The sequence below is a fragment of the Nyctereutes procyonoides genome, unplaced genomic scaffold, assembly GCF_905146905.1.
Source record: "Nyctereutes procyonoides isolate TBG_1078 unplaced genomic scaffold, NYPRO_anot_genome, whole genome shotgun sequence".
NCBI lineage: Eukaryota > Metazoa > Chordata > Mammalia > Carnivora > Canidae > Nyctereutes > Nyctereutes procyonoides.
This window is the reverse complement of record NW_026575052.1, coordinates 23,208,537-23,233,312: the sequence shown is the minus strand read 5'-3', so window position 1 is coordinate 23,233,312 and position 24,776 is coordinate 23,208,537. Positions and strand designations below refer to the sequence as shown.

General features: G+C 35.3%; 1 protein-coding gene across 13 annotated transcripts in view; it reads right to left on the bottom strand.

Annotated features, from left to right (window-relative positions):
- The window catches only part of CHD9 (chromodomain helicase DNA binding protein 9), a 221,508-nt gene that overhangs the window by 39,537 nt on the left and 157,195 nt on the right, over positions 1-24,776 (bottom strand). For all 13 annotated transcript variants that reach the window (XM_055330958.1, XM_055330956.1, XM_055330963.1 and 10 more), the window contains 8 exons: positions 24,286-24,481; positions 21,532-21,699; positions 20,582-20,761; positions 14,387-14,497; positions 9,230-9,426; positions 8,561-8,760; positions 4,403-4,562; positions 3,875-3,964 (listed from right to left, as the gene is read on the bottom strand). In XM_055330958.1, the coding sequence (XP_055186933.1) occupies positions 3,875-3,964; positions 4,403-4,562; positions 8,561-8,760; positions 9,230-9,426; positions 14,387-14,497; positions 20,582-20,761; positions 21,532-21,699; positions 24,286-24,481 (1,302 nt within the window). The remainder of the gene's footprint in view (positions 1-3,874; positions 3,965-4,402; positions 4,563-8,560; positions 8,761-9,229; positions 9,427-14,386; positions 14,498-20,581; positions 20,762-21,531; positions 21,700-24,285; positions 24,482-24,776) is intronic.

The window sequence follows — 24,776 nt, the reverse complement described above, 5'->3', positions numbered from 1 at the left end:
TTCATTTGTAAGCTCACTGTCTGGGAACTCAAAAGAACTTATCATATAGCAATAAACTGATAGTCAATATGTTCCTGAGCTAGTCCACAAGAACCTGATATTTACTAATACAGTGGAAAATACTAATATAGTGGAAATAAAGGACAATGGTAATAGAAACAAAAGACTTTTACAAGTCTTAAAAGTAAATAAAACATGATAAATAGATAGAAAATTACTTTTTATTTTTCCTAAGTGTTTTGCCAGCAAACAGTTTTTAACCCAAGGAATATGGAGAAAAGGATGGACACATTTCTCTAGATTCTTTTTTTTTTTTTTTAAATTTATGATAGTCACAGAGAGAGAGAGAGAGAGAGAGGCGCAGAGACACAGGCAGAGGGAGAAGCAGGCTCCATGCACCGGGAGCCCGACGTGGGATTCGATCCTGGGTCTCCAGGATCGCACCCTGGGCCAAAGGCAGGCGCCAAACCGCTGCGCCACCCAGGGATCCGATCCCTCTCTAGATTCTTAAAGAAAGTTTTCTGCACTTAACTGAATATCTAATTACCTCTAATTTTTCTTAAAAACAGAAGGGTTGCAATCAATAGTTTTCTAGCTTAATGTAGGAAAATAGAAAAAGAATGATTTTCCTGTGATACAATGAAAACTGAAGAAATGATGAGGGAAAATACAGTTAATGAAGATATTTATTTTTGATTGATTTCCTGACCAGGACTAACGAAAGCATAAGAACCAAAAGATGAAGAGGAAAAGAAAATAAGAGGGTCAGGTAATTCCCCTCACCAACCATCAGGTGGCATTTTAAGCCCAAAACACTGTGATAATCACCAGAGCTGGAAAGATTTCCTGCTTGTAAAGAGCATATACCTACCCAGCGTTCCAGTTTAAGGGCCAAATGCATGTTAAATGTTTGTTAACTGCTAGGGAAAGGAATATAATATGCTGCATGTGCTCCCGTTGTTGATTTCTGTTTCTGAAGACTCAGTTCATGTGCTTCCTCTTGCATAAAGCCACCTTTAACTTCTCCAGGCTAGATCATTCATTCAAACAGCATTCCTTATGTGCTAATAATAGCAATAATAAGGCAGTCACTCCCTGCCCTTGTGAAGAGGTACCTGCACCCCTGCATAGTGAGCTCTGTGATGGAGCATTTGGGATATATGCCTGACCCAGACTTAAGAGGCCAGGAAAGGCTGAGCCGAGCTGAGCAGTGAGTGGGGGAGAATGGAGGAAAATGGGAGAGGAAATGTTCTGAAAGACTGCAAAGGCCTGGAGGCATTAGTAATCATGGCACACGTGAGAGATGTGGATCTGAAATTCAGAGGAAACATGTGAGCTGGAATAGGTGTGCAAGTAGAGTATAGAAATAAGAACTGATGCCACAGAAAAGATGACAGCATTCAGGAAAAGGAGGTGACAAGAAGAGAGCATCCCTGAGAAGACATTTCAGAGATAGCCTGAAGAGGAGCTAGGAAAGCAGCGAGCAGAAAGCTAAAAAAGAACATCTGCAGGTGAATGCTATTACAAAAGCATTTGAAGAAGGGAGCAGTCAGTAAAGGTAAAGTAGGACAGGGGCACCTGGGTGGCCTAGTTGGTTGAGCGTCTGGCTGTTGGCTTCAGCTTGGGTTGTTGGACTGAGCTCCACGTCAGGCTCTGCACTCAGCTGGACTCTGCTTGAAAATTCTCTCCCTCTACCCCTCCTCCCCACTCTCTCCCTCTCAAATAAATAAATCTTAAAAGAAAAAGGTAAAGTAAGATAAACATTATGATATATCCATGGGTTTAGCAGCAAGCATGCTGGGGGGGATTTCTTGGAGGTGGTGGTGGAATGAGGGGTAAAGGCTGAACTGTGGGGGGTGGGGAGTACATCAGAAATCGGAGAGGAGAAAAAGGAGATACAAACGCAGAAGTCTGGCTGTGAAATCAAGGAGAATAACCATAAAATAGTGAGATGAGATGCTAGGTACGAAAGTGTTGTTTGTGTTTGTCTGTGTGTGTCAGTGTCTGAGGGAGATGTGAAGATGTGAAAATTCAAATGAGAATCCAGAGAGGGGGAGGTTAATGAAAGCAGAAAATGTAGGGGAAATTTGCAGAACATAGTTCCTGGGAAATCACAAATGGATTAGATCCTGTTAGGCGAAGAGAAAAGGGGAGTCACCTAGTCAACAAATATTTTTTGGGTTGTGAAAATAAAGATCAATAAAACAGCATATTTAACCTTTAAGCAGCTTAAACTGTAATGGAAAGAGAAAGGTGTACAAATAAACATACTTTTAATAGTAATAGGCATCATGAATGAGATAAAATAAGGTTAAGCAGTAGTAAGTGACTGGTAGGCTGCTTTAGCTACAGAGGCCAGGGAAGGCCTCTGGGAGGTGGTAAAACTTGAGTCTAGACCTGTAAAATTTGAAGAGACAGTTCTGTGGAAGATGAGGTGCAAGAGTGTACCAGGAGGCAGAAAGCAGAGTAAGCCTGATATGCTGGAGAAACAAAAACCCAGTGTGGCTGCAGTATCATGAGTGAGGGACAGAACAAAGGAAGAGGTCATGAGTGATGTAGAGCCATAGGAACTGTGGACTTTATTCTAAGAGAAATGAGAAGCACCAGGAAAGTTTGAAGGAGAGGAACACCGTGGCCTGATTTTTGCTTTAGAAAGATCACTCTGGCTACTGTGTGAAGGTCAGTCTGTAGAGAGAGAGATCTAATTAGGAGGCCACTGCAAATGTCTAAACGTGGCGTAGTGGTGCTTTGTGCTAGAGATTTAGCAGAGGATGTGGTGATAAGTGTTCAGATTTGGACATATGCTGTAATTTGTTGAGCTCACAGATCTTCCTGAGAGGTGTAAGAGGAAGAGAGGAATTAAGAATGGCCACCAAGCAACTGGGTGGTACATTTAGCAGAATGGAAAAGGCCTGTGTGTGGAAATGTGGGAGGAAAGGGTCGGAGGCAGAAGATTTGGGGCAGCCTGGGTGGCTCAGCTGTTTAGTGCTGCCTTCACAGGGCATGATCCTGGAGATCCCGGATCGAGTCCCACATCAGGCTCCCTTCATGGAGCCTGCTTCTCCTTCTGCCTTTGTCTCTGCCCCCCCCCCTCTCTCTCTGTGTCTCTTATGAATAAATAAAATAAAATCTTTTAAAAAAAAAAGATTTGGAGAGCCAGGGAAAGTTTAAAGATGTCAACTAGACTTTCAAGTGCAAATGCTGGGAGGCAGCTCTCTAAGGTTAGAGCTCTGGAATGAAACATGCAAGTCTGAGAGTCATCCGTTTCTTGAGACTTGGTATGCTGCGACTGCAGGAGCTTACCTAAGGAGAGTGTAGACAAGAAAGAGCTGAGGGCAGAGCTCCTGGCTAATCCAATGTAAGAGCTCACAAAGGTACACGAAGAGGAAAAGACCACTGAGGAAAAAGGACAACAGGTGGGTACAGTTGCATGAATGCCTACAGAAGACAGCATCTCAGAAAAGAAAAAAAGGTAAAAATAAAAACAGCATTTCTAGAAGAAAGGAGAAGCAGAATAAGGAACTGAGAGACCAGGGCATCGGATGGATCACATGTGGATATAAAAGTCAGTCGCCATACAACCTCTTCCACTGGAATAGGGGGAAGAAAAGAATGAGCATAGAAAGGTTAAGTTTTAGATCTGGCAGCAGGAAGCTTACTCCTAACTGCTGTTATGATTATTATAGCTTTTAGTGACAGAGCCAAAGATTGAGACTAATGGAGGAAAGGCAAAAATTGGCAAGGGTGAATTCTCTACATGTGGTGGAATTTTGTGAACTTCACTGAATAAGGAGCCACTTAATGTACAATTTTCTGGTCCTATAACTTTTGCCTCATTATATAACTGAGAATATAAACAGGTTATTTAATTTACCTTGCATCAACTCCATCAAATACTTTCTGACACTCATTTCCAATGACTTCTTGCTTTAGATAATACAGCATTCTCACACGAAGCAAAACCCTAAAAATGAGGGAAAAGAAATCAAAAGACACAAAGATATTAATCATTAAAGAAAATTCATCCATGAGGTTAAAATTGGAAAAGAATTTGTATACAGAATTTTTATAATTAAATAATAATTACTCTGATTAAATAAGTCTCATTACTACCATATATAGTAAAATAGGTTTCTCCAAAATCTTCACAATCATCATAATTTAATATCCAAGTAAGATATAATGAGATCATTTGGAGGCCAGTTTTATTTCTCTCTCTGTTGATGAAAACAGTGACACAAGAGGTACCATGATTTGCTGAAGGATACCCTGTAAGATTAAGATTAGGATTGGTCCTAGACCACACTGTCTCTGTACTCAAAATCAGCATGCTTAAAGATTTTTAATAAATTCAGAAATATAAAGTTTTAGCGAGTTGTGTTAAAAATACCCTACTACCTACTTATTACAGTGGTGTTTTATATGTTTTTTGTATCCTTCATCTTGAAGTAGCTGTTCAGGATTGTATTTTCGAAGCCATTCTGCTTTCTGTATATCAAATGAGCTTGTTTGAGTTTTTACTTTCTTCCCTTTTCGACCTCTGGGCACAGGGGCTGATAGGCCTGTTAAAAGAGAAGGACACATGAAATCAGCGATAAATTGTGTAAAGTTTTGGAATTTGAAACACTTTTTCAATGCAAGAAATTTCTGGAGACTTTAGAAGCCTGTGCAGGCTATACTGAGATCTTTAAAATATTAATGGTTAACAATACTGACCCAAAGGCAAGGGAAGTCAACGTGATGATTGTATATGCATATTAACAATTCCCCCAAGTACCCACCAATTCTGTATCTGAAATTGATCACTCTTACTTTTTGTTCCAAAACTCATTATTTTTTCCCCCAAATGTAAAAACCAAAAGCTCCAACCTGCTAGGCTTTACTTTTAGCTTCCCTAGTTATAAAATAGTAAGTTTTGCCTTCTTGATTTTCAAAACTGGATTAGGTGTAGTCTTTGTGGGTTCTTGTTTAAGAGAGCTAAATTTGTTTTGACACTTTTGTGAAATATTTTTTTTTCTGTAAGGTTTTAAGTAATTTCTGCACTCAATGTGGAGCTTGAACTTAAAACTCCAAGATCGACAGTCACACGCTCCACTGACTGAGCCAGCCAGATGCCTCTGAAATCTATCTTTCTTTTCTTTCTTAAGATTTATTTATTTGAGAGAGAAAGAGAACGAGTGCAAGTGGAGAGAGGGGCACAGGGAGAGAACCCTCAAGGAGAGAACTGAGCATGGAGCCCAATGAGGGGGTCAATCTCACAACCCATGAGATCATGACCTGAGCTGAAATCAAGAGTTGGACAGTTAATTGAGTGAGTCACCCAGGCACTCCTGAAATATTTCAAAAATACAACAAGGTATTCCTACTCTTAATCTTTACATATTCCATATTTGGTCGGTTTTTCATTAAAGGAAATAAGTAGCATACTGAAGTCCAATTTACTTCTTCCTTCCCAGAGATAACCAGTACTCTGAATTTGTCTTGTCATTCTATGCTTGTTTGTACTCACAGGTTGGAGAAATATTTAGTATTTAAGTTTTCAGATGTTATACTACAAATGCAATTCTGCAATTTATTGATTGCTTTGTTTTTTTTTTTTTTTTGAGATTTATACTTGCTGACTCAGGAGAATATAATTTATATCAACCGTGGTATAAAAATCTATTGTATGACTATTATTACATATATACCACTGCTTACCTATTAATCTTCAATGATGTAGAGTTGTTTCACTTATAATTTTTAACAATTACTAAAAATATACTTTTGATTACTTTCAATTCTTATCTCATATATCTTTTCCTTGCTGTATTCTACCAGCTAGGAGTTTCACCACAATGATAAATAGAAGCTTAATGTGGACTTGCCCATTTTTTCTTAAAATTTTGACAATTTTGCATTTATTATTTTGAGACTGTTTTATGTATAAAGCTTATACTTATTTTTTCTTTTTTGGAGGGAAGGGGCAGGCCAGCACCCCTTGTTATATCTTTATTTAGTTATGGGTCATTTTTATTATTGTGTAGTCTCTTTTTGATCCTTATTAATGCCTTCCACCTTAAATTGTACTCTGTTCTGTGTTATTACTCATATCATCCTATAGTCCAGTCCTCTTCACTCGTAAGCAGGCTCCACACCCAGCATGGAGCCTGATGTGGGGCTCGATCTCATGACCCTGAGATGGCGAGCAGAGCCAAAACCAAGAGTGAGACACTTAGTGGACTGAGCCACCCAGCTGCCACTAGAGAATAAACTTTCAATCATTCTTCATTTTGGCTACACAGGGTTGAAGAGGGTGTTTGGCAATCTGAACTCTAAGCGAATCCCTGGATGGCTCAGTGGCTGGGCATCTGCCTTCAGCCCAGGGTGTGATACTGGAATCCTGGAATCCTGGGATCAACATCATGCTCCCTCATGGTGTCTGCTTCTCCCTCTGCCTCTCATGTCTCTCATGAATAAATAAATAAAATAAATAAAATCTTAAAAAAAACTCTCTTTAAACAACTTCTAGTCAAAATCTCTGTCCTTCATGCCTTTCAGAGGTTCCTGATGTGTCACAAATTGAAACTTTTGGATAATCTGTGAAGCACATGGGTTGGTTGTTGCCTTTTCCTACTGCTGATCTGAGAATTTAGCTTTCTCTTGTTGGCTGAGTTAGTAGACACTCATCTATTTTCTTCCAAAATTGTGTTGCTATTTCCTTTCCCACTCTCTCTCTTCTTTTGAGGGTTTATGCCTATTTATTTTTTAATTATGGAATTAAGCATATTCAAAAATAGATGGAATAATATGATGGATCACTATGTCCCATCATCCAACTTTAATAATTATCAGCTCATGGCCAATTTTTTTTCATCAATACCTACCCTGTTCCCTCCTCAACCTTTCATATTATTTTGTCTAAGACCTCAGTCATTTTATTAATAAATACCTGAGTATCTTTCAGTGATATGGAAAAGGTCTCCTCTTAAATACCATTATCAGCTCCAAGAAATGCAATAATACTTCCTTAATATTTGATATTCAAATTTACTATTATCTAATAAAGATAAGAAAAAAAATCCCCTGGGTTGTTTGCTTTGGCCAGGAACCAAATCAGGCCCCCGCACTACAACTGGTTGAGGACTTACAAATCTTTGAGGCTATATAACAGGGTTTTCAATCTCAGCACTATTGATATTTTGAGCTGCATAGTTCTTCACTGTGGTGGGCTGTCTGTGCCCTGTTGACCTTTACCTACTAGATGCTAGTGACATGCTCAAAGCAGTAACGCCCTGAATGGTGGCAGGACTGGGCACAAAATCATGTCTGGTTCAGAACCACTGGTTTATAGATAGCCTGTCTATCCACCCCCTATTTGTTTATTGAAGAAACTAAGACTTCTATCTGTAGAATTTATCAAGCATAATGCCTTATTTTCTTTCTCTTTATTGACATGTAAGTGGGGTTTCAAGGAAGAGTGAAATTACATTTGTGTTAGTCTTCCTTCTTTACCAGAGGTCCACTCTTCATATTACTAATTTCACTGCCCCTCTATTAAGACAGCCTCCAGTGACCACCCTAATCCAAAATAGGTGCTTTCTGTTCTTCTCCATCTAAGCACTTTATTACTTCACAGTACTTATCACATTCTGTAATTATCTACTTTCTTATTATGTCTGTCTACCTGGCCAGAATACAAAGTTCATGAGCTCAGGGATCCTGTTTTTTCTTCTCTTCTCAGTACCTTGCACAAGAAGCACATGGCACTGTACCAGGTATTTGTTGATTAAATAGAACAAAACTGTAATGCAAGTTTTAGGGCATAGTAATCTTTTTTTATCTTTACAGAAAATTCAATTACTTTGTGCTATGAAACAATTACTTTATGCAGAAAAGATGTTCTATTAGAAAGGATGTAGAAAAAAAGGTACTTATATATACCCCTGGCAGAATGGCAAATTGGTATAGCCATATTTGGTGGCAAATTAAAGTATTTATGAAAACATTTTAAGTTTGATTCTGATTCAGTAAGTCCGACACCTAAGATTCTGTATTTCTAAGAAGCTTCCAGGAGATAATGATACTATTAATCCATACACTACATTTTAGGTGCTAAGGATGTATAGATGCTATACCTCAACAATTACATTTCTTGGTATTTATTTTAGTGAAAGATTTAGTCACATGTAGAAGGAAAAATGCAGGACAATCACTAAAACTTTTCTTTCTCAATTGCCTAAAAACTAGAAATGTCCTAAGTGCGAATCATTAAAGCAGATGCTAAATAAACTAAGGACTACTCCTACTATGAACTACTAAAAAGGAGTTTTAAAAATGAGACAGATCTACATGAACACAGATGGGAAGTTCTGAGGCAACAACCTGCAAACTGATACATATCTAACAACCCAACCCAACCGAATCAATAAGTTGGTATTTGCTAAGTCAGCACTTGAATTGAGAGTGAACTTTAAGGGTTCTTTAATGTTATCTGTAATGCTTCAATACTTAACAAGATACTGTGGTATGTACTATCTATATAACTAAAAATAAATTTTAAGAAAAGCAAGAATCTTACCTAGATGATTTTGTAGCTCTCGTGTTTGCCCATCTTCAGTTGGAGTGATAAGATCCCATATGAAGCCTTTAATTTTCTCATCTCCTCGGTAGTGAACAAGGCAGTATGCTAAGAGGGCTCGGCAAATTATTTCTACGTCATGTTCATTCAGCTGTCTTTTAAAACGGCCATGGGACAGAATTTCTCTCCATCGGCCCCATCTGGTTAAAAAGGTATATTTACATTAATATTGAGTCAAGTTCTAGAGTAAAACAGAACTTGTGGACAAAAGGCTTGAAAACTGCAAAAAACATATCTGGTCATTAATAGGATTTACCTAATAAAGATACCCCCCCACCCAGCCTGCCCCATGAGTAAAATGCAGAACTATGGTGGAGTGATTTCGAGTGTATATTATTCAGCAATGGATAACAAGATTATCCATTTTATGTTATTGAATATGCAAATCTCAGAACAAGGAATTTGACTTCAGTGACATGTTTATAATTTAAAATTTAAGAATACTCCACTATTTTGCTAATAAATATACATTAAACATAATAAATTTAGGGCATTTTAAACAGATTTTGTTGATTCTAACAAGATAAAAAGAATAAAGAATATAGTGTATATTTTCTGTAGCTTTATGTAGCAGACTACTAACAAGAAACATTAAAAATAGTATTTTACCCATAAACTAGAAGATTTTTCTCTACTCTAAAGCATTCAGTTCTTCCATAGCCATTGGAACGGTCACAGGGTCTCCGGAGTTTGGGCTTTTCATCTCCTTCACTTTCAGCTTCAGATAATTCAGCCAATTCATCTTTTGTGGCACTAAAGGGTCTTGTTTGCTTCCTAATTCTTGGAGTGTCAATAACCAAGCTGTTCTGTAAAATTTAACAGCGATTACTCGAAGGCCCTTTCCCTATTTTGCTTACAACAGCATTTTTACATTTTCACCTTTCAAATGGTACAAAGATAATTATAAAAAGCCAGAAAACAGATTACAATCTGATGAAATTACAATTTCATCAACCTATCAAATCAACTGAAAAGTTTTTATATTTCTTTAAAATCCTTATTACAGGGGATCGCTGGGTGGCTCAGTGGTTTGGCACCTGCCTTCAGCCCAGGACATGATCCTGGAGTCCCGGTATTAAGTCCCATGTCAGGCTCCCTGCATGGAGCCTGCTTCTCCCTCTGCCTGTGTCTTTGCTCTCTCTGTCTCTCTCTGTGTGTGACTATCGTAGATTAAAAAAAAAAAAAAAAAAGATGAAAAGAATTTGGTATCTAGCTTTATTATTAATATGAAAGTTATTGTTTTATGCTTCTATAATAACCATAAAATATATTATTAAACTACATTTATGCATTTTAATTTTCTCTTTACCTAATTCATAGTTTAGGTTGTTTTAAATTTTTTTTAAAGAATAAATAATGCTCAAATAAATCTTTGTAATCGAAGTTTATCCTAAAGATAAATCCAAAAAGGGAAAATATCCAGGAATGAAAATACTGGTCAAAGGATATAAGCATTTTGTAGATCTAGAAACATGTTTTAGGCTTTTCTAAAAGACTTATACTCATATACAAAAAGCAAGGTAATAGGTATATGAACCTCATGATGTTCATTCAATTTAATTCATTCAAAACAACTTTTATTTTTTTTAAAGATTTTATTTGAAAGAGAGAGAGAGCACAAGCTCTCAAGAGGGGCAGAGGGAGAAGTAGACTCCCCGCTGAGCAGGGAACCCAATGCAGTCCTTAATCCCAGCACCCCGAGATTATGACCTGAGCTGAAGGCAGACACTTAACTGACTGAGCCACTCAGGCAACTCCTCAAAACAACTTTTAAGTTGACCTGCTTTTTATCTTTAATGAAAAACTTCTAAGTTAGGAAGATATACTTTGAGAACATGTAAAAAAATCTGTTTCTTCTTCAATCTCATCCACTAATTTAGAATTCATCAATGGATCTTGACTGCTACAGTTATAACGGTGGTAGGTCAATGATAAGATTTCTCCCTTATTCCTTCTGTATTTGTTAATCAGCCTTCTTCAGTTAGAAAGAGTTAACCCTTTACCCTGCCTCAGTTTCTTTAAACAACAAAAAAACCCTTAACTGTATTTTCTGAGTAAAATTTCAAACATTTTTTGCCCATGATCTTTTGCGATTTTGATGTTTCCTTTCTTTCCCCTATTTTTTTTTTTTAAAGATTTACTTATTTATTTGAGAGAGAGAGAACAAGAAGAGGGGTGGGGGAAAGTGAAAATCTCAAGCAGACTATATGCTGAGTGGGGAGGCTAATGTAGGACTCGATCCCAGGACTCTAAGATCATGACCTCAGCTGAAATCAAGAAGTGGATGCTCAACCGAGCCACCCAGGTGCCCCTGATTTTGATGTGTTTCTGAACACTTAATGTTAGCTTTCATATAATAAAGGTATTAACTTTCATATATAAATGTCACCAGTCTGGTTGCCCTTCTATTTTCCATTACATACTTCTTAATCTCATATATTTAAGTATGCCAATCATCTCCTTTGTGATTTCTAATTTAGAATATTTTCCTACCAAGTATTTGATAAAATAGAAATCTAGTTTTTTAATTTTTTTCATGCTTTCAAAAATTTTTTAAAAATTCATCAGAAACTGGAATTTACTTGGTGTGGAGTATATCATTATAAGGTCTTCTCACTGCTCTCAGTCCTAATCATGATTATTATATAATTCCTTTTTCTCTAATAGTATTTCTTTATTAAAACTATTCTTTCTTAATTTCTGCTTTTTTTTAAAAAATTTTTATTTATTTATGATAGTCAGAGAGAGAGAGAGAGAGAGAGAGAGGCAGAGACATAGGCAGAGGGAGAAGCAGACTCCATGCACCAGGAGCCCGACATGGGATTCGATCCCAGGTCTCCAGGATCACGCCCTGGGCCAAAGGCAGGCGCTAAACCGCTGCGCCACCCAGGGATCCCAATTTCTGCTCTTTTATTCTTTGCTCTTCATATGTTTTTCTCAGTATCATGTTGTTTGAATTATGGTTCCTTTATAATATTTTAATATGTTTTAACACTAGTCTGTTTTCTCTGTACTTCATTTTTGGAAAACCTCTAAATTTTTTTTTAAATTATAAATAAGAAAATGTAATTTACAAGTACAATTAAATGAGTACGTGCTTATGTAAGTTTATATATAATGTGCTTAACTTGTCAGGGTAATCTTCAAGGCCCTATGATATGACCCATACCCACGGTCTCTGACCTTGCTTATCACCTCCTCATTAACCACCCACATTCTGCCATAATGTCGCTTCTATTTCTGGAATACATGGAGCTTATTTCCACCAATGGCTCACTGCCATCCTCTGTACCTTGAAGGATTTTCCTCATGTCTTTACTTTGCTGGCTCTTTCTACTCACTCAATCTCAGCACAGCTGTCCCATCAGAGTGAACTCCTCTGACCACCTAATTTAATGCTGTCTCCGTATCTCCCAGCTTCTCTATCATCTGACTATCCTATTTTCTTCACTCTCTGCAATTGTCTTACATATTTGTTTACTTCTGTCTCACCCACCAGAATTCGTAAAGCTGTATAAAAGCAGTGGTTGATCTGTCTTCTGCATATTAGCTCTATTGTGAAAATGGTGCTCAACTCCTAATGGGCTCTAGCTGGACTAGCACACAAATGCATATTTGTGGATCCCCAATATATCCTTTTGAAAAATCACAAATATTAAGCATTGTTCTATATCTTCCTTTCTTTTTAAGTTTAAGACTTTTGGAGCTCTTTCTAGGTCAGTAGTACATAAAAATATACATGATTATTTTTACCTAATGCATTAGACAGAAATGGATGTACTAATCCTCTATCATAAGAGATTGAATTAGTTTACAAGTTTTTTCTAAAACAAAAACGTGGCAATGAGCATCACTGTACTACGTTATCACTGTACATGTATGATTATTGCTTAAGACAGGTTCCTAAAATTACATTTAACATTCTTGTAATTTTTTATAAAGATTTTTATTTATTTATTCATGAGAGAGAGAGAGAGAGAAAGAGAGAGAGAGAGGAGAGGCAGAGACACAGGCAGAGGGAGAAGCAGGCTCCATACAGGTAGCTTGACGTGAGACTTGATCCCGGGTCTCCAGGATCACGCCCTGGGCTGAAGGCGGCACTAAACCGCTGAGCCACCGGGCTGCCCTAACATTCTTGATAATTCATTTTTCCAGAGGAACTTTAGATATTGCCTGGTTATATGAAAAAGTTGCTAACATTTTTATTTGGGTTGCATTTCTATGTTCATAAATTCTTAAAGTGTTTAAAATATGTAGTTTTCAATTTCCAACTGACAAATCTTCCAATTAAATTTCATAATTTACTTTACTGAAATCATATACATTTGCCAGTAGGTATACCCCTAAATGTTTTATATCTTTTTTTTCCTACTGTGAATAGAGGTTTTCTTCCATTATATTTTTCTACTTCTGTTAGTACTGATATCTAGGAAGGCTAACTGGCATATTTATCTTTTAGCCAGTTAATTCATTAAACTAATTTATTAATTTTAATAATGGCTTCAAGATTCCATTGCTGTTTTAGACATATACACATGCCACATACAATGATGTTTTATAAATATCTTTTCAAATTAGTTGTTTCATATAGAATTACTTATATTTCTGAAATATATTAAATAGTAATGATTATGTATGTCAGTGATGTTATTTCTTACTGTAAATTTTTACATTTTAAAAGGCTATTTGTTAAAATAGGTCCCATGCATCAATGCTTAATATAAAATTCCTTTTATCATTTAGCTGTTATCTTGATAATGGATGTTGCACAAACATTGATACCTAATAAAAGTAATCACAGAGGTTTTTTTTAAGTAAATAGTTATTATTGGTTCTACAAACTGTAGAAGCTTCTGCACCCTTTCTTAACTCTAAGGGAAGTTATAAAAGAAAGTTTAAAATTCCCACTTTCAAAAGGAGAAAAAATGAGTGGGAAATATCAGAAAGGGAGACAGAACATGAGAGACTCCTAACTCTGGGAAATGAACAAGGGGTGGTGGAAAGGGAGGTGTGCGGGGGTGGGGGTGACTGGGTGACAGGCACTGAGGGGGGCACTTGGCGGGATGAGCACTGGGTGTTTGTTATGCTATATGTTGGCAAATTGAACTCCAATAAAAAAAACAACAACAACAAATTCCCACTTTCTTGGGATGCCTGGGTGGCTCAGTGGTTGAGCACCTCCCTTTGGCCCAGGGCATGATCCTGAGGTCCTGGGATCAAGTCCCACATTGGGCTCCCTGCATGGAGCCTGCTTCTCCTTCTGCCTGTGTCTCTGCCTCTGTGTCTCTCATGAATAAATAAATAAAACCTAAAAAAAAAAAAAATTAAAAAAAGAAATTTTATGATATAAATAAATAAATAAATAAATAAATAAAATTGCCACTTTCTTGACAGTCTTTCTTCTTTTATATCTGACTAGATCATCATTAAAGGGAAAAGACTCCAAGAAAACAAAGTTAAAGAGCAAAATAAAAGTAACTGAGGATTTGAAGACATTTTAAAAATTGAAAAACATATTGTAATCTTAAGAATATAAATATCCAAATTTAAACTTTTGCTGTATTACCACCTACCATGGCAGATATCCGAGGTATTAAATTGAAGTAGCGTCTGACTCAATAGGTGATCATTCTAATACCCCACATCAATTTATTTATGCAGATGAATTTATTTCAGTAAATATGCAGTTGAATACCTTAAAATATGATAATAATATTACCAAAGTATCCCAACAGGTAATTTTTTTAAAGGGAAAGAAATACTTACTCTGCCATTGATGGCATCTATATCTATTTCTGCCTTTTTAGCCCATTTTTGCCAGAAGTTGGGATCATCTAAGGAAATATCTGTCCGATTTCCAGATGCCACAAAACTCGCCTGAAATACATAACATGGCAGTTTTTCAAAATGGTTTTGAAGCTTAGTGGAAAACCTATCATGGTATATTTACAACATTATCTTGTCATATTTACTGGGGATGGAATTTTAATTCAGCATACATACATACATTCAAAGGATGTTCTAAATGTGACAGCCTGAAACACAGCACAGCATCTGCTCAAGGCAAAAGGCTCATTGCCAACACAGGCTGGAGTTTTAGGAAAAGATTAAAGAAGTCATTACTGTTGTTTAACTCAAGCTTTTGGTAAGTAAGGATCAACTCTTTTTGGTCAAGAACTGCACAGGACAGTGACATACTTTCTAGAAACACTACATGAATATTAAGAAATTAGGTTAGGTCAGAACAAGAATTTTAAGCCTGCTTGCCCTATATAGTTAATTTTCTGGTATACTGCTACTTTATTTCTATCACATTTTTAGATAGATATGTCTCTTAAAAAAATGCAGTACAGGATATGAGAAAAAAAATCACTGTCTTTACATTAAAAATGCTTTTCCTTGCAACAAAAATACTACATAGTCAATGTAAAAATTTAAGAGATTATGGAGGAAAAAAAGAAAATATAACAGATTTACTTTCTTAAATATTGTAGAAATTACACAATCTTTTAGTTGGAACTTTAGATATTATAGCTCAACACTGGAACTTACAAACTAATAACCATTATTTGCAACCTAAGTTCCTGAAAACAGAAATGCTACTTCAAAGAGAGTCATCAAAGTGCTTTATAAAAATGAAATAAGCAGTGAGGATATATGGTACTTTAAAAAAAGGAAAGAGCCTGAAAAATGCATGGGGACACTTACAAGAATTCAAGGGGGGAATATAGTCACATAATTTTCAAAGGAGAATATAATTGGAAAATGGCTTTAAGATAATGCCTAATTATCTGGGATATAATCAAATGATAAAAATCTTCATTAAAAAACCCATCTTGATGGAATTTTAAAATGCAGAAAATTACACATTAAAGGGGTAATAAAACAGCTATAAGCAAACAAACCATTTATGACATTCAAGAAATTTGGAAGCCTGAAAGTTTGAACACTTGAAAATTGATGATATGAAGGAATTATTGGTAATTTTATTTTCATTTTTTAATTTTTAAAAGATTTATCTATTTAGAGAGAGAGCGTGCGAGCGTGTGACTAGGGGGAAGGGTAAATGGAGAGGGAGAGAGAGAATCTCAAGCAGACTGGATCCACACCAATACAGGGCTGGATCTCAAGACTTTAGAGAATATGATGTAAGCTGAAATCAAGAGTGGGACAACTTAACTGACTGCATCACCCAGGCACCCTGATAATTTTATTTTTAAATGTAATAATAAGTATTGTGGTTGTCTTAAAGGAAGTTTCATATGTACAATATCTATATGTCTGTATGTATAATACCTAGGATTTCCTTTAAAATAATATGAAAGATGGAACAGGTAATGATGAAGCAAGCTTGGCATGAGTTGATAATTGTTGAAGTTGGGTGACAAATGCACAGGTTTCATTATACCACTGTCTAACATTTGTAGTTTGAATCTTGGTATTGTGTCTAACAAATGAGTAGAAACAAAATTAAAATCCTAAATGCCTCTTGCTGAACATTAAGACTCTGTTCATGACACTGCTTACCAAGTAATAAGTACATTCATTCCACCAAACATTCTTTTGAGGCTGGATTAAGATGCTTGTGTATAACAAGTGTTGAAATATTATAAATGTTTGAAATGTGCATTTTACAGGCATTTTTATGAAACAAGTGATGAAAACACATGTTTTAATGAAATGAATTTAAAATTTTTTTGCTTGTTCTAAACTATAATTATGAAACTACTGAAAATAGGAATTTTTTAAATAGTAATTTTTAACTTGTTGAAATGATGAATGTGATAGGTTGAATAATAGTTCCCAAAGATATTTAAGTCCCATTTCCTGGATCCTTGTGAATGTTAATGGCAAAAAGGACTTGGCAGATGTGACAAAGTTAATAATTTTTGAAGTGGGGAGATAAGCTTGTATTATACAGGTGGGCCCTAAATATAATCACAACTGTCCTTATAAGAGGAAATAAGAGGAAAAGGCTATGTGACAACAGAAGCAGAGATTGGAATATGGTCGCAAGCCATGAAATGAAGGCACTTGAAAAATGGGAGAGGTAATAAACAGATTCTCCCCTGAACCCTGCAGAAGAAACCAGCCTTACATATACCTTGACTTTTAGCACTGTAAGACTCATTTTAGACTTCTGACATCCAGAACAATAAGATAATGAATTTGTATTCTGGTGATTTGTTACAGTGGCAACAGGAAATAATACAGTGAGACACCTCTTAATGATAAAGCAATGATTATAAAAACTCATATCCAACTTAAAGAGCATAGGCTAACTAGCTTGATAAAATGAAAAGTAGTATCCATTATCATCTGCATAAAAGTATCTGGTAACAATCAAAGTGTTATGAATGAGTAAAGGAACAGACATTTAACTTTGCTCAAGTAATTCCTAAACCATGAGGAGACTTTGGTTAATTCAGAAAAGAAATTCTCATAACTGAAGACATATGACATCCAAAGTTTCAAATCTTCATTAATATAAACTTGAACATTGGAAAATTCACTGAAGTTCATAGGGTTTTATTTTGTACTACAGTTTCATTGATACATGCTTCTTGAGATTTAACAGATCTGGCAAATGAACATCTGCTTTACATGGACATTTAATATGAAAATCCGTTAAAGGGAAACAATTAGATCTTTGAAACATAGTAGCTTACAGTTGCTAATCTTAAAAAAATTCTATGTTGCAGCGGATAATTGCTTTTATTCTGCTACCGGATAATTGCTGATAATTATAATTTACCTTAAAGAAATTATACTTTACTATTAAATAGCTTTTGTTATATTCATTGTAAGAAAATGATACATTTATTTTTCAAATAAAATAAAAGCATTTCTAAATAATTCTAGATGCTATTGTTAAAACACATATAACCTATTTTCAAAATTACTTCTAAAATTCTCAAGGGTGATAACAAATGAATGTCTATAGAAATAAAATGCCTATTGTAGAAGAAATCATCAGGTACAGGTTTACTGATTACTTTCAAAGGTTAAATCTTAATATCCTAATTCCTCTAAAAATATTTTTCTCTCAATGTTTCCCCTCAATCATTAAAATCCCTTTATTGTTTACAAGGGAAGACTTTTTAAATGCAGAAATCCATCTTCTTACAACAAAAAATAGCAGAAAGATAGTGGGTGCCACAGAAGGGCCCTTACAAATAAGCAATCCACCAAAGCTTGATACAGACGGCTTTGTTTTCATGAATTAAGCAATTCAAAGCCTTGTTCTCTACCAGAAAATAAAGAAATTGGATGAGAAAATTTTCTATTTCTCAGATTCACCTGATTGCCCTTATGAAAATATTTCAAAACAAGTTTTAGGTGATAAGAACCACTTATAAATGAAGCTACTAATAATGAGTTTTATTTGATGGACACGTACTAAGTCTAAATAAATAATCTTATTATGCACTCTGCTCCATAAATAGCTTTTTATTAAAAAAAAACTATTTGATAATGCAAAGAAACAGACTGGAATTACTTCATTTGTCCAAACTACTTAAAACAATTAAGCATAGAAGAAGTCTTTGGAAATTCCAGGAAAAAGTATAAAATACTATCAACTTTGCACCTTCAGTGCTACCATACAGTGGTGCCATATTTTAATATGCTAAATGTTCACTATATAGGGGCATTTGCACACAACTGTGGAAATGAACACTTTCCAAGATGACTATAGGCAAACTCTCTGGACTTCCTCATCTACTGAAGTATCTCTTTAGTCAGCCCTCTTTTCAAATACAAGTTACTCCATGGTCTGAGGGTTTCAAATAGAAATTTTAATGCTTAAGTATTTCATATTCCTATAGCACAGCTGGCTCTGATAAGAGTATACTTGAATAAAATAATACTCATATAACAGTTTATTATAAAGTAGAAAAAAAGCAACACAAGATTATGACACTTTCCTCTTTAAAGACAAGAAAGACTCTTAAAGATTAATTGTCCAAGGTCATTCAGTTGATGAGTCAGAATTCAAACTCTGGTAGTCTGGCTTTCTATAATGATTCTCATTAATACCATAAATGAGGAGGCCTTGGAAACACCTGCAGTCATTAAACGCTTTATACGTGTCTACATTAATTAAAAAAAAAACTTTAAAGAGAGTATCTCTAGGCATAGCATAACCAACAAAAGTGATTTCTATAATCTCTGTACACAGTGTATTGACAACTTGGGTAGAGCCAAGGAATCCCAAGTAAACAAGATTTCTTAGGAAAGAAGTTAGAGCCAGTGTGTATCTACCCAATTGCGACTGGCTGTAGTTCTCAGCCTTATACTTCTGCAGTATTCCTTTTGTTTCCAAAATACTACTTTCTTCTGATTTATTCTCTGGGAACTCTCAAATCTCTGTCTGTATCCTAGGCAACTCTTTTGGACATCCCTTGTTGGATGCCCTGTAAGCACCACAAATACACAATCCCAGTATTTTGTTTTCTCCACAAACTTCCTTCTCTTGCATTCTCTACTTTACTTAATGATTCCATGACCCTCCTCCCTACTTGAGCCAGAAATCTTCAAGTCCTTTCTGACTCCCCTTTCATACACTTTTAACTAGTCATCATCTCCTGTTGATTTAAGTGGTGCTCCACTACTGTAGTTCATCCATCATCATATCCTATATAAGCCTCTTATCCGGTATCCCTGCCTCCAGTTTTTCTCCTTTCAAACTCATTCTCTACACTGCTGCTAGAGTTAGATTTCTAAACTGCATTCATTATGTCCATTTTCTGCTTGAAGGGATTTAAAAGCTTTTTAACTGCCTCAGGATCAAGTTCAAATTCCTCCAAATGGAATTTTTTTGAGCCCTTCACGATTTAGGTCTGACCTCCCTAATCCCTTTTCATCTCCATTTAGTTCATCCTGTGCATCTATACATGCCTATGCCATATTCCTTAAAATCTTCCTTGTAGTTTAGCAACACACGATTCATTTCTGTGACTAACACAATGAAATCCACACTGCCTTCAAGACTCAGCTCAGATGTGATTTTCTCCACAAAGGCTTTCCTGATTCTCTGCCTCTTCTATTTCATGTAAAATTAATTATTTCTTTCTTTGCTTTTTTCAGCAACTAGAATCCTTTCATTTTAGTATTCCCAACATCTAGTAAAGTACCTGACACTGATTTCATTAGTCTGCTGAATGAATGCAAAACAAAAATTTTCATTGGAAGACTGATTGATACTGCTTTGGGTGCAGTGTCTATGCTACCTGCTCTAACAGAGTTCTCCATAAAGATAAAAAAAAAAGACCTCTGGGGTGAGTATGGAGGGGGGAAATACAGAAAGGAAGTGAAGAGGAAAAGAGAAAACCTGTATGAATCAGTGCAAATGACACAGAATATTGCAATAATAAACTCATCAGATGAATACAAGATATAGGTTTATCATATCTCTGTAATAAAAGGAGGGGGGCATAAATGTAAAGGCAGTTAGTAAACTTTTGAAATGTTTCCCCAAAATAAGGTAGATAGGTATTAACACTTCCTTTCAAGATACAAATTTCATTTTACCCTGACCAAATTAGATTTAAGTATTTAAGATGAAATTAGAAATCTTTTCTTTAAATTACTTCAAATTATTGTCAGTTAATGTAAGATGATTTAACCTCCTACACTATTATTCACACCTTGCTCTGACTTTGGCATATATGTTCTTTAATTACTAAATCTGATTCTAGATGTTCTACTCAGATTAATGCATAGAACTATTTCTGGTTATTACACTTCATTTCTAGGATCAGAAGGGTACATATGAAATTTGATATGAGAGGCCAGAAAAAAAATGAAGGAAAATAATATACTACCTCTTTCTTTTAAGATAGTTCACTTTAAACGTTAAGTAGATACTCTGCAAATAATTAATAGAGTTAAAGAGGGTTTTTTTTTTTTTTAGTTGTAAACATTACTGGTATATTTATCAAATATCACACTCACTGTTACCTTGGCAAATGTTGACCCGCGTCCTTCTGACTCAATTGTAATAGTTTTTGTCCGACGTAGTAAAATCTGATCAATATCCTCCTCACAGAATTTAGAGCCTTCATCTTCTTCCTCCATAATGGCACCATAAGCACCTCTTCGAAGCAGATCTTCTATTTCCTTTTTAGAAAGCTGTTGAATCTAAAGAGAAAATAATTTTGGTAACAGTTATTTTGAAGTTCCTAAAATGAAACAGTATCCCTAAGAAATTTCAAAGTACACAGAGTCAGGTTTAAACTGCATTTGGGGTTCAAGATATATAGAAAACAGAATCCTCTAAAAGAATACACTGAAGTTGTTGACTTCCTTCTTACTATCTTTAAAATAAGATTTGCCATGTGCGTCTAATAAAGGCTTAAGTTACAACAAAGGTTATGGGGCAGGTAACCTCTCAAGGTTTTTTTCAGTACTAGGGTTCTATATTTGTTACAAGCATAAAATATAAGGCAACAATATTGAGGGGGAAAAAAGCCAAAAACTATCACTTAAAACAAAACAAAGCCAAAGGTAGTAGTTTGACACACACAAAATATTTGAAAAATTGTTTATAGAAATAATGCAGAAGAATTCACAAATTGCTTTGCTGTGCCATTAATACTAACCCTTAAAGCAGAGCCAAGAATTTCTGCCTTGAAAACATTCTTAGAATTCACAAGCAAAAAAGCCCAAACAAACAAACAAACAAAAAACCCCAAAAAGACAGAAAAAGAATTCACAAGCACTGGAGCAAATATAAACAGAACAGGATTCACAAGCATTAACTAACTGAATATAAGTCTATTCTGAATGCCTCTTTACATAAAAGTATCTATTTAGTGGTATGGATCAAAATTAAATGATACATTACCTGAAGTTAAAAATAAATGCAAGTAAGAACACAAAAATTTCAAATGAAAGGAAAATATACATACACCACCAACATTACTTTCTCTTCCGCTCATGCTCTGTAACACAGCCTTATCTAGACCCAGCTTCAGACTGGCTCGGTCAAACATCTCTCTCTCATATGAGTTACGAGTTACTAGTCGGTAGACTTTAACTGCTTTATTCTGACCGATTCTGTGGCAACGAGCTTGGGCCTATAAAAAATGAAGTTACAGATTCAATTTATTTTACAAAGTAGCACAAAAGGGATTACACAAAAGGCATTTAACAAAAGAGTATTGCGATGGAATATAGAAGTATGGAAGAATTTTTAGAAACTCTTGCTACTGAATTAACTCTAACCTTTTTCCAGAAATGGAGGTAGTGCTTATTAAAATAAGAAATGATTCCATAATCAGCAGTAAGTTAAAATTTAAGCTTATGTTATCAGAGAATATAAATCCATGGAGAATTATTGTTTTTAAAGAGGGCATCATCAAGATTTTATTAATTAATTTATTTTTTAAAAGACTTTATTTATTTATTCATGGGAGATACAGAGAGAGAGAGAGAGAGGCCGAGACACAGGCAGAGGGAGAAGCAGATTCCACACAGGGATCCCAACGTGATACTCGATCTCAGGACCCTGGGATCACACCCTGAGCCAAAGGCAGGCGCTAAACTGCTAAGCCACTCAGGCGTCCCATCAAGATTTTAGACAGGAATATAAACTCTATGAACAGATTGTTTTTAGCTGGTGGCAACTCAACCTCTAAACTTAAAACCTAACCACGAATTTCTCAAGTTTTATTCTGCTATATTATCAGCAAACTTTTCAATACATTTTAGTTAAGCCGAGTAATTTGAAGGGGGATAAAAACTTAAAGGTATCTCTGGAGACATAATTGTACTTAAACATGGAAAGAACTAATTAATTAATATGCATACAAGTTGGAAGTAGAGACCTCAGAGATTACATAAGAGCTTCATTTTTTTTTTTTTTTTTTTTTTGGAGAGGGGGAGAGAGAGAAAGTGGGCTTGGGGGCAGAAGGAGAGGGAGAATATTACACAGGTCCCACACCTAGCGAGAATTGATCCCACAATCCTGAGGTTGTGACCTGAGCTGAAATCAAGAGTCAGACACTTAATGAACTGAGCCACCAAGTGCCCCAAGAGCTTCATATTTTGGGGTTCTACAAAACTTAAAATTTATGTGATACATTTAGACTCTAAAGGTTCCACAGAATCAGTGGTCTTTCTCCCAAATTATTAATTACCTTCTCATTATCTTCAGAAGACTACATCATAAATTATGGTTTTAAAATTTATAGGTGGCACTGATGCTATACTTTGCTGACATCTTTATTCTATATCACCTCTGTGCTCTTTACAACTCAGAATTGGGAGTGAACAACCTTGCTCCAGGTCTAGGGAAAGTATAAGAGGCCAAATTTTTCATTAGTCTATGAGGACTAGATCTACATTAGCAGTAAGTAGGAAAAACCAAGTGAGAGGGAGAAGTTGGGGAATACCTTACAGTTTTTCTGGTTCCTACTCGGGCTCTAAAATGTGATTTTATTTTAGATTAACTTTTAGAACATCACATGTGCTGCAGACAGTGTGAGTATAAATATGCATCCAAAAGGCAAGTAATTCTAATTTGGGTTTATCCTAGAGATTAGAAGACTACATCCTGTGGACCATATCTGACCTACCAACTAAGAATGGCTTTTACTCTTTTAAGGGACCATGAAAACAAACAACAAAGCTTGTGTGGCAGAGACCTTGTGTGATTCACAAAAGCCTAAAATATTTACTAACTGGCCTTCTACAGAAAGAGTTTGTCCCTGGTTTAATCTATTAATTTTGGATCTTTAAGATTTTGAAATAGTTTACATATAGTATACATTTATGTACAAATGAGAGGTTAATTTTTACTGTCAGGTATATTCTCAGTAACAATTTTCTATATTTGGTATTATAACTACTTATAGTAATAACATTAATTGCAATAAAGACTATCATGAACAATAAAAGAATTTCTTTTAATCTTTATGTTCTTATATCTTTCCCAAATGTTTATCTTCTGCAAACTTTGATGCTATTTGATCACTCTACAAATATTAATATTCCTGCTTCTAGAGATCCAAGTGCTGTCTTAACTTAGATGTATATATAAATTTTTATAGTATTTCATAAAAAGGCATAGTCTATTAGTTCTTAATTCTATGCATACTATATGATTGAAAAGATGAAATGAGGAGAAATATTTATTTTTCAGAAAGATTCTAAAATTTTTATTATAAAGAAGTCATTCTTTTTTTTTAAAAAATTATTTACTTGAGAGAGAGAAAGAGAGTGTCCCTGGGGGAGGAAGGGCAGAGGCAGAGAGAAACTCAAGTAGGTGCCATGTTGAGTGTGGAGCCCAACTTGGGGCTCAATTTCACTACCCTGAGATCAGGGCCTGAGCTGAAACTGAGTCAGATACTCAACTGACTGAGCCACCCTGGTGCCCCACACAAAGAAGTCATTCTTAAAAGTTAGGTTCTCTCAAATTTACATAATATATTTCAAACAGATACTGTACTCAAGTAAATAAACCTATTCAGAAGATATATAATTTAAATATATTTTATTGTCATTAAATTAAGATAATTTAAACTATTTTATTAGGAACAGATAATTCTTAGGGAAACATGTATGTTAGTTTATTCAGATAAGAATAAAAGAGGTGAAGTATAAAAAATAGTTCTAGGAGTGAAAAAAGAAATTTAATTCTTTTAGCCAAGGAATGTATTTACCTGCAGGTCATTCTGAGGATTCCAATCAGAATCAAAAATTATACATGTATCTGCAGCAGTTAGGTTGATGCCCAACCCACCAGCTCGGGTACATAGAAGGAAAACAAATCGATCTGAATCAGGTTTACTAAATCGGTCTATAGCAGCCTGTCGAAGATTCCCTCTGACTCTTCCATCGATTCGCTCATATAAATATCTATCAAATGAAATGTCATAAATTTAGTTAGATGAATATAATGAAAATAAAGACACATTCTATCAAATGTAAACTCAGTTTCCTTGCAACATTATGTTTATTATAAAATTAAGAAGCAGTATCATCCCAACTAGTTTGTGTGGTTTTATAATTCTTCATGGTGGTGGTGGTTAGGGAGGAAATACAAAGTAATACAAAGATACAGAATCTCTGAATTCTTGATGTATAGGTACAGTATCATCATAATGACTATTGTTCAGAAGTTGGAATTAAAAAAAACACAAAAACTGCCTTG